The 10,942-nt window shown below is 39.8% G+C and overlaps 1 protein-coding gene across 1 annotated transcript; it reads right to left on the bottom strand.

Moving 5' to 3' along the window:
* Positions 1 to 309: 309 nt before the first annotated feature.
* LOC131476111 (sterile alpha motif domain-containing protein 9-like) lies at positions 310 to 10,800 on the bottom strand. The gene is made up of 3 exons (XM_058654608.1): positions 10,677 to 10,800; positions 6,290 to 6,349; positions 310 to 5,791 (listed from the first exon to the last, which is right to left on the bottom strand). The coding sequence occupies exons 2-3, from the start codon at positions 6,291 to 6,293 to the stop codon at positions 1,173 to 1,175; spliced, it is 4,623 nt and encodes a 1,540-aa protein (XP_058510591.1). The 5' UTR covers positions 6,294 to 6,349; positions 10,677 to 10,800; the 3' UTR covers positions 310 to 1,172.
* Positions 10,801 to 10,942: the final 142 nt, after the last annotated feature.

Below are 10,942 nucleotides of genomic sequence, written 5' to 3'. Positions count from 1 at the left end.
CTAAGGGGATTAATAAAGTATAAGTCGTTTTCGGACCTCAGGTTCAATAATATTATGTAGTTTTGAGACATTTTGTGGTTAATAATAATATTGAAAATATTTATAAAGCCTCAAAACCCACCTGTTATTGTTTATGTACAATGTGTTAGAAAATGTATTGTTTTTAAATTATACGTGTCGGGTATTTCATAAGGCAATAGATATTTGTTAGCATTTACAAAGCTTAAAAAACTCAATACAATTCATATTGGAAGCCACACCATTGGAAGCATGGAAGCACAACAAAAGAACCCAGACGCCTTCTTATGGTACTACCACACCAAGCAGAATTTATAGTGACATGGGAAAGGTGTTACACAGTTTTCATGAAATACATTCAATATCAATACAAATAAAGTTGCTAATATATATATAAGAAAATGTGTTCTTCAGCTCTTAATACAGCTTTTGCTGAAACCTATAATTTCAAGAAACATATCTTCTTTTCTGTACAAATTTCCCTTCGATTCTATTCTACATGGTATCCTTGAACACATCAATGACTTAGTGTGAGCTAATGTGCTCGAACACAAACCTAAAATGACACATTTAAGTTTCTATTGAACAAACAAACAAGATAGAAAATTGTATTTTTACATCTGGAAATCCAAACTCCATCATGTCAACTGTATATGAACATTCAGTGTGTAACTTTAAGACTTGTTACATACAGTAAAATGCATAAAATGTAATCAGTTATGTTGCATCTTATAAAACAAGGCAATCAGAGATGGCAGACTTCACCCCATCCACGCAACAAACCTCTGTTGGCCTATATGTGAGAACAAACGCTGTGGTGCAACACTAGAGCATCTAACTTCAGATCAGAGAGTTGTGTGTTCAAATCCATATCAGGGTCAAAATTCTAAAAAGGTTATTGTAACCTGCCTCTGTTGCTCAAATTGCAAGTAAGTGCAGAAGTGCACACACAGACAGACAAAGCCACAAAAACAATACTTCACTCCCACTCCGTGTGGTGAAGTAACAATGCGTTACTGACATCATACCATGTGCTTCAAAGTTTTTATTTACAGACTGTATTGCGATTTGGATGAAATTACGATTAAATGTTCAGCCATAGTGGATACTAAGCCGGTGCGTCAACAATGTCAGGTCCACTGTTCAAAGATGAACTATTTCTTTACAGTAATGTTGTAGGCAACAGGGCCCCTGAAGGTGAAACCCAGATAGAATGTGATGTTTTCATTGCTGTGTGGCACTGAACGCATGTGAAGAGGCAATATGCTGAATTTCTTTTTCTGAGGGCCCTCGAGGTAAACCACTCCATCTTCAGTCCAACCAGAAACGTGTTTTAACATTTCAGCAATCTCAGGCTTCCCCCATGCTTCACCACTAAACCACTTCAGGCGTTTTTCAGAGACCGAGAACACCTTTGTGACGCTGTAAAACTTTCTCTTGTGGACAAATTTATCCAATCCATTTCCATGTCCCAGAAGAAAATGGGTGTAAAGCCTTCTCTTTCTTTGAGGAATGTCCTTCCTCTTGGTCCAGTAGCCTTTTTCCATGTGCTCCACAGCTGACTGGACAATTTCATATTTGTTTTCTCTCTCATGGTTTGTGTCCTTATCCTCTGGCCAGAATAGTAAGGTAAGCAGGAACAGGGCACCTGGCAAACATTTCTTTTTATCAGCTGGGAATTGATGACAAAGGGCCTGTAGATCTTTAAAAGGAGCAACCTTTGAAGCCTGTGGTGACAAGCAGTTCAGGGTAATGTGGGCCACAATGTAGTTCACAATATCCCTCTGGTCAAGTTTTGCCTTTCGTGGACTGCTGGGGTAAAGAGAAACTATGGTCTCTAAAATATGCACAGCATCCCTCTGTTCAGTTAGTTTGGACAAGATGGAAGTTATGTTACCACCACCAAGTTGATAGATGATCATGCGTTTTTGTAAAGGAGTGAGATTGGTAGAGACTGATTGCCATGGTTGCAGAATTGCAGCAGAGGAAACTTCACTGAAGTACTTCCCATACTCAGAAGAGCTTTGGATCAACCGCTTCAGTGGATGGCTTCTCTTCTCTTCAGGACTTTCAGGAATCTCTTCTTCATCTTCACCTATATCTGTCTGGAAGAAACTGAGGTCCTCTGAAATCCATTCCAAGGAATCAATCAATGTCTGGTGAAGCTTTTTCAAACGACCATGAAATGGTTCCCAGGCATCTAAGACTTTCTCTGGTATGTAATCTGTTAACAGATACTCTCTACACTTTGAATGGCCTTTAGCTCCTTTTGCAAACTCTTGTAATGAAAAGATCAGTTTGAGCAGGCTGATTCCAACTTCAACTTCAGCAAAATATCCTGAACTGTTTACATTTTCCATCTCTGCATCAGCTGCTCTCTCACATTCTTGAAAACACTGCAGGGCATTCAGTGCAGTCTCCACAGCATCAGCTGTGTTTTGGGCTGTGATTGGTGCACAGCCGTTTTCAATGGCTTTCCATTTGAATTGGAACCATTTTTTGTACACCTGCCCTTTTGTGTCAAGTATGTACGAGTTGTTGGGAAGCTGTTTAGCTGCAGTCTCTGCCCAGTATTTTGCCTCTTCAAACTTTTCATAAGTATAAAGAAGACGAGCAAGTTGTTGGGCAACAAATGGATCTTTATGAAAACGTTCAAAAGCTTCCTTGAGTAACTCTATTGCTTTGTCAGGGCCTCCCTCCTTTTCTCGCACATGTTCAATCAGAGGAGAGAATAAAGTATCGTATTCATCTCCTTTGCTTATTCTGGATCTCCTGATGAAAAGTGCTCTCAAAAATGACCGATATTCTTCCTTTCCAAATCTGTGCTCAAAAAGCACATCGTCACAGAGCAATTTCTTTGCCAAACTGCTGTGGGTCTGTTGGCTTCCAAGGAGTTGTTGCAGAATTTCCTTTGCAACGAGTGGGTGAATTATTCTGATGGATTTAATGTTGGTCTTGTCATCTCTAAGATACAAGAAGACTAGTTTGGCCTGTTCGCCGAGTGATCTTGCAAACTCTTGCTGTCGAAACCTTTCCATGTGCACTTGTAAGGTTAGCAAAGCTTCGCAGTGGGACTGAGAGATGAAAGAGTTATCAACATAAGTGTTCAGCAGTGCTACGTACTGAATGAGGAGAGTGGCAGTAGACTGAAGGTCAATGCCTTGAAGCAAATGTGTTACAAACTTTTGAATATAATCATTATGAAATCCTTCACTCATCAAAACAAATGTCAGGATGAACTGATGCTCATACTGTTTTTCAAGCAACTGTCGTTTTCCAGCAAACTTCTTCTGCTCTTGAAGAGACAGTTTGTGAGTGACAGATACATTCTGTAAAGCAGACTCTTTGCATCTTCTCTCTGGATCATGGGATCGCCTACAGCTCAACAAAATGAAACATAGTGTTTCATGCTGGATTTGTCTGCTACTTATTGCAACCTGTAGCTCATTTCTGAGATCATCAAGGTAGTCTTTGTCAGAGTCTTCAATTAGGAGCAACACTGGAAGACACCTTTGTGGATCTTTTTCTTCATATTCTCTTAGATCAACTGCATGTTGTGTAACATCAGTAACTGAGTATGAAGGCTTCACAACTGCACATCTTAGTTCTTTCCTCTTCTGCCACAACACCTGCCTTGCCACAGTACTTCCACCACTTCCTGGGTGATGGTAGATGTTTATAGAAGTAACTGGGGTCTTACATTTCAAAACATCCATGAGGAGTTTGGAGACATCCTGATAAGCATCTCGTTCTATTACCTCTCCAACATACTTGTGCTCAGCGAGCCAAAAGTTCATCCATGTCACTCTACCACCACGGTAAAACTGCTGTTCAATATTTGCCTTCTCCTCATTAATGAAGTCTTTGCTTGTGTCATCACAATGGTTGACTGTCAGTATTTCCAGAGAAGCCATATGTTCCTCTTTGTTTGTTTCAAGAAGACATGTCCCTTTCACAAAGACTGGCAAGTGTTTTTTGGCACAGGCTTTTACTGGTTGTATCATTTGCATAGTTGCATTAATGTGACTCATTTTCATCCCAACTACACTGAAATTGTTCACATTATCTGTTCCACATGACCCCTCTGCAAAACTTTGCCACCTCTGGAAGTTTGTTTCTGATTCACAGATGCAGATGATGTCTGTGTGGCCTTCCATGTCTGTGAAAAACTGAAAAAATGTGTGCAAGAGAGGTTTCTCTACTGGTGATGTGAGAAGGAAAATGACCTGTAATGTCCCTTTTGGCAAGATGTGTTGACAAATCAAAGACACACATTCCCTCAAAAGGGTAATTTTGGTCTTGATCCAAGTCATTTCATCACAAGTTTCATTTGCTTTAAAGCCAGAACGGCCATTGCAGAAGATCCAGCTAGTTTGTTCAAACAGGTGCAATTGTTCTTCAAATTCTCTGATGCTCATGTCTCTGGAGATCCTATAGCTCTGCAGAGAATGCATGTTGGCAGCATGATGCTCAAGGTATTTGCTGCAAAGGCCTGATATCTTTGAGTCTGGGTCAAAATCGAACACAGAGAAGATCTTCATATTCAGCAGCCACTCAATGTTAGAAAGGTCATCAGGTTTGAATTTGTTTGTAATGAATATGAACCATTTATCATTTTCAATGAACTTCTTCCCACTAGTTATTAGCATTGTGAGTTTCCTCCCAAGGTCTTGGCAGAATGGAGTACTGAAGACTGGAGGTTTCTCTGCCTCTTCTCTTTGAGCATCCCGTTCTTTGACTCTCTGTAAGAAATCACTTAAATCACTGTCACTCACTGGCTCTGTTTTGGAACCTACCCTTCGCAGAATTGCCTTTTTCTCATATTGTACTTTGTTTGCTGCCTCATTGAAGTTTGGCAGAATAACTGCATAAACCTTGCCCTTAACAATGTTGACTGAAGGCACAATGTCAACCTCCACCACATAGTTTTTTGCTGTATTTTTTCGATCCATAACCTCAACGAACCTTGGTGGGCGCACACAATGGCGCGCATGCTCTTTGTCAGTTGGGAAACACTTTTCAATGTAGTCCAAAGCATCCACATAAATGTCTTTGTCTTTTATTGGGATGCCAACTACCTCACCATGCACATATCCTGTATCCTCCTTGCTGTCCATCACACCGAAATGTATTGTGCCATTTGATCGGATATTCATACAACCAGTTGCAAATTTTAGAACCTCTTTGGCAAACTTAGCTTGCAGTCTTGTGCGATCCAATTCAGCAGCTACAGCAAAAGATTTGAATTCATGACAGGGAGAGATCAAATCAAAAGCTCCTGATTCAGGTTGCAGAACTCTGTGCTTTACATATATGAAATCAATGCCTTCTTGATCAAATGGCCTTGGTTTGCAGTCTTCCTTTGAAGTTAATATGCACTGTTTTTGGGGGGTTTGACTTTCTTCTGAGGCACACTTATCTCTTGCATGTACCTGTCCAGAAGGAACTTCACTTGAAGCAAGACAATGAACTGATTTTGAATCGTCTTTCTGCTGCAGCTTAGTTTTTTTAGTACCGGTAGGCTTTGCATTCTGCTGAATGTTTTGCTTGGAATTGAGGAGCTCATTTCTTTTTTTGATAATCATATGAGTAGGCCCTAATTTCATGCCAATCTTTGTCATCAAGAAGTCCTCATCAAGTGTAAGAAGGATTTGTCCATTTACTTCTTCTTCAAAGAGCTTCTTTATGTATTGTTCTTTCACACCAAGTGTTTGTAGCCAGGTGCTTACTTGAGATTCAGTCCAGTTCTCGGGTGACTGCACAAGATTGTCAGCTGGATGAGGAAAAAAAAATGTTGGTTTATTCATAAATGACAGAATCAAAGATGATGTTCTCCACATTTAAAAATATGTCTATCATTTGCCAATATACAGACATTGAATAAGTGGATTATTTAAAGCGAGACAATAGTTAATTTTTCCAAGAAGAATGAGCAGCAAGCTCAGAGGGGACCATGTATTTACTGGTGAGGCCCATAAACCTGTGCACATTAGACAGGCCTTTCCTCAGTCTCTTCTTATAACTCATCTCTTTCCATTGGCCCTAACACTATTTAAGCTGTTGACATTTTTTTTATTTTTGTGTGGTCTGTAACAAATGACATCAATGAGCTTAAAGAAATGCTGAAATGCTCCATGTATAAAATGTGTATGCTGTGCTGGTGGAGCCAATCCTGTGGTGCATAAGCATATTTACAGTCAATTTTATCTTTTTAAAAGAGATCAGTTCACATTAAATTCCAAAAAAACAAAAGACTTTACAATCCACTCACCCATGATTTCCTTTCTCCTTTCATCACATCAACAACATTGGTTTACTTGTCAACGTCCACCTGTAAAAGAAAATGTTCACTTATATGATGATTGACATTTCAAACTGAAACCGCAGATAGATTTAGTTAATTTTTTGTCTTTTTTGGTTCACACACATATACATTCCTTAATAAAGGAGGTAAATATAAATATCCATAATTTATTGTTAGAACATGCAGTGTATGTTGATGTTAACAAATGGCGCATTTCCACCGGCTCTACTCGCCTTGCCACGCCACGGTTTAAGTAGCGTTTCCACTAGCCTAGTACCTGGTACCAGGTACTATTTTTAGTACCTGCTCTGGCGAGGTTCCAAGTGTGCTTAAAAGTAGGTACTATGCGATGATTGGTCAGACAGCCGGCTGCTAAGTCCCGTCACAGGAAGAGACCTCCCACACACAAATCAAGCCGAACAGCGCCGAACTGTAGATCACTTAAAACTACTTAATAATCCTAACACTGTGGGTTAATCTCCAACAACTACCAGGGAAACTTCTATATTTAACAGGAGTCTTTTAAAGTGGAGTGGTGTATTTAGGGACATCGCCGGCGATCGCGAGCGGGATCACAGACCGCTGCAGTCTGTGGAGTAGGAGGCTGTACTCCGGTACTCTGGAGACGTGTGGACAGAAATCAAGCCGAACAGTGCCGAATTGTAGATCAGTTAAAATTACTTAACAATCCTAAAAACGTGGCTTCATCTCCAACAACTACAGAAGTCTGGTGTAAAAGTCACTAGTCACTCGTGTGTGTGTGTGTGTGTGTGTCGCACATAAAACGAAGTCACCACAGTCTCACTCAGCCGTGCAGTGATGACTCCGCCCACGTTAAGTAGGTACTTTTTTGTAGTGGAGATGCAACCTAATCGTGCTGTGTTGTGCCGTGGCGAGGCGAGTAGAGCCAGTGGAAATGCGCCAATAGTGTTTATTAAGGATCCCTACAAAACAAACCAAACAGTGCTCTCTGCTGGGCAAAATCAGTAATGGTGACATAATTTCTAAAAACCTCAAACAAACTGCAACATACTGCATCTTCGACATTTCTGTACAGCATTATCTATTATTTTGTCATTTACAGTCAAATCTAGAGCTGAAATAATTATTCGATTTATCAATGATTAATCAATTACTAAACTAATCGGTTTAGAAGCTTTTTTCATTGTTTAAAAAAAAGATTTCTGATTGTTTCAGCTTCTTAAATGTAAATATTTTCTGGTTGCTTTGTTCCATTTAACAAATAAATCATTGAAACTGACTCATTTTGGTTTTTGGACAAAACAAGACATTTGAGAACATCATCATTTCCAGGTTTGACAAACACCGATCAACATTTTTTCTGACATTTTATAGACCAAAAGGTGCCTGCACAGTTTTAATGGCTGACGAAGATTTGACCTGACTGAGACAGAGTATGTGTGTGTTTGTGTGTGAAAGACTGACAGAGAGAGACAGCTTAATATAACACAAATTGTGCATGTTTTATTTTCGTAGGATAACATACATACATAATAACTGCATGTATGAAATCACATTTATCCATATGATCATGCAGTAAAATATCATTCATATCGTTTATAAAAACTGACAATTGTTAGGAGTAAGCACTGGAATTAATTTGTATGCAATTGAATGCATAATATTCATCATTTATATGGTAAATTGCATAAAATGTTAATATGGTAGCCCTCCATACTATTCTCTATCCTTCAGGGGGCTCTCGGTCTCAAAAAGGTTGATGACCCTAGGTCTACACTATGCTACGGGGTGAAATGCCCCCTTTAAACCTTGTTAGTAGGGAGGGTCATTTATTTCTATACGCATATATGTAAATAAGTAAATGTTTTGTTTTTATTGCCATTGTTTTTACTGTTGCACAAGCTGAAACTTATGTAACCACTCTCTGACAATACCTGCTTTATTATTTTAAAAGACTTCCTGGAACAGATTATTGGGTGTGTGGTGGTTCACGTATGTGCGTGTGTGTGTGTGTGTGTGTGTGTGTGTGTGTGTGTGTGTGTGTGGGTCCATTCACCCACCACAATGTAATGGGAGCATTATATATTGAACTATGCGCCGCTATTCTCCTTGGGACACTGCATTGACTTCCATTCATTTTGACAGCTTTAACCTCCTGACTACCAGTAGTTCAAATTCATCCTCTATGGAGGACATTTGTAAACCTGAATATCTCCCACCCACTGCATACTACAGAGGACATTTGGTAGTCAGGAGGTTAAAGAAAACTTTATCTCCAACCTTAACCAGTTAACGCCTAACCCTACCCTTAACCTAACCTGTGCAGAGCGGCCAGGTCAGCTGGCCCAAGACTTGGCTCGCTGCCAGTCGAAATAACTTGGTAAGACAAAAAAAACAACCCAAAACACAATTTGACCCTGAGGACTGATTTATTATCCAGTCCCACGGCAAAAGAACATAAACTCTAGTCAAACGTCTGTAGTCATTCAATTAAGCAAAAACATCGTTTTGAAACTACAGTAGCAATAGCATATACTGTAAGTCACACTGCAACAGCCAAACATCGCAAAATGACCAGTTCTTACCTCGAATAAATGCTGATAAAAGACAGCGTTGGTCCATTTTCCTGCTCTGGGTTGTTTTCAAGAAGTGTTTTTACTTATGTATGTCGCAAAGGAGGCAGAATTTGGACTTGTCCCAATGAACAACGCCCTCACTCTGCTTTCGTTTATCAGGAAACACAACCCTGGGCGAGTCCAGTCAGGTCCACGGGGGGTGGACAGAACAATTTTATATAAATTGGCACATTTGTAAACTAAAAAACATTGATATTATTAGATAGGCTACTAAATACATGTATATATTAATTAAATGTGCAAACATGGTCACATGTCATCAATTCACTTTAAAACCCTTTTAACTAATTACACTTTAAAACAATTTAGAGTGTCCAATTTACCTAATCCCCACATTGCATGTTTTTGGACTGTGGGAGGAAGCCGGAGAACCCGGAGAGAACCCACGCACACACGGGGAGAACATGCAAACTCCATGCAGAAAGGCCCTTGTTCCAACCGGGGCTCAAACCCGGGTCTTCTCACTGCAAGGCGGGAGTGCTAACCACTACACCACCGTGTGGCCCCAGGTCCAGATAATCGATTATGAAAATAATCGTTTGTTGCAGTTCTTGTCAAATCAAGCTCCAGTTATAACAGGGAATTGATTTATTGACTGAGGTGTGTCTGTCTACACCAGTGGTCATCAACATGGTGCCCGCTAGTACTTGGTTGCAACCAAAAAGAAGCAGTTTTAATGGCTGATGAAGGTTTGACCTCACTGAGACAGGGTATGTGTGTGTTTGTGTGTGAAAGACTGACAGAGAGAGACAATTTAATAACACAAATTCCGCATGTTTTATGTATGAAATCACTTGCATTTATCCATATGATCACGCAGTAAAATATAATTGATATTGTCTATAAAAACTGATAATCGTGAGGAGTAAGCACCGGAATTAATGTTTACGCAATTGATTGCATAATATTAATCATTTATATGGTAAATTGCATAAAATGTTAATATGGTAGCCCTCCATACTATTCTCTACCCTTCAGGTAGCTCTCGGTCTCAAAAAGGTTGGTGACCCCTGGTCTAAAATATGCAACGGGGTGAAATGCCCCCTTTAAACCTTTTAAGTAGGGAGGGTCACTTATTTCTATACGCATATATGTAAATAAGTAAATGTTTTGTTTTTATTGCCATTGTTTTTACTGTTGCACGAGCTGAAACTTATGTAACCACTCTCTTACAATACCTGCTTTATTATTTCAAAAGACTTCCTGGAACAGATTATTGGGTGTGTGATGGTTCACGGATGTGCGTGTGTACATGTTTTTCTATCCTCCTGGGGACCAAAAACGTCCAAATCTATATCCGTGAGGTCCCTACGAGGGATTTTCAGGGTTAAGACCAGGTTTTAGGGGTAGGGTTAGGCTTTAACTGGTTAAAGTTGGAGATAAAGTTTTCTTTAACCTCCTCACTACCAAATGTCTTCGGTAGTATGCAGTGGGTGGGATATATTCAAGTTTATAAATGTCCTCCACAGAGCTAACCTGTGCAGGGCGGCCAGGTCAGCTTTCCTAAGACTCGACTCGCTGCCAGTCGAAATATCTCGGTATGACGAAAAAAAAACAACCGAAAACACAATTTGACCCTGAGGACTGGATAATAAATTCCAGTCCCACGTCAAAACAACATACAATCTAGTCAAACTTCTGGAGTCGTTGAATGAAGCAAAAACATCACTTTGAAACTACAGTAGCATATCAGTCACACTGCAACAGCCAAACATCGCAAAATGACCAGTTCTTACCTGATAAATGCTGGTCAAAGACAGCGTTGGTCCATGTTGCTGCTCTGGGTTGTTTTCAAGAAGTGTATTTACTTCTGTGTGTCGCAAAGGACACGGAACTTGGACTTGTCCCAACGAACAACGCCCTCACTCTGCTTTCGTTTATCGCGAAACACAACCCCGGGCGAGTCCAGTCAGATCCACGGGGGGTGGACAGAACAATTTTATATAAATTGGCACTTTTGTAAACTAAAAAACATTGATATTATTAGATAGGCTACTAAATA

Source organism: Solea solea, chromosome 16 (genome assembly GCF_958295425.1).
Source record: "Solea solea chromosome 16, fSolSol10.1, whole genome shotgun sequence".
In the NCBI taxonomy this organism is placed as follows: domain Eukaryota; kingdom Metazoa; phylum Chordata; class Actinopteri; order Pleuronectiformes; family Soleidae; genus Solea; species Solea solea.
Note: the sequence above shows the minus strand (reverse complement) of the source record. Positions and strands in the feature narration are given on the sequence as shown.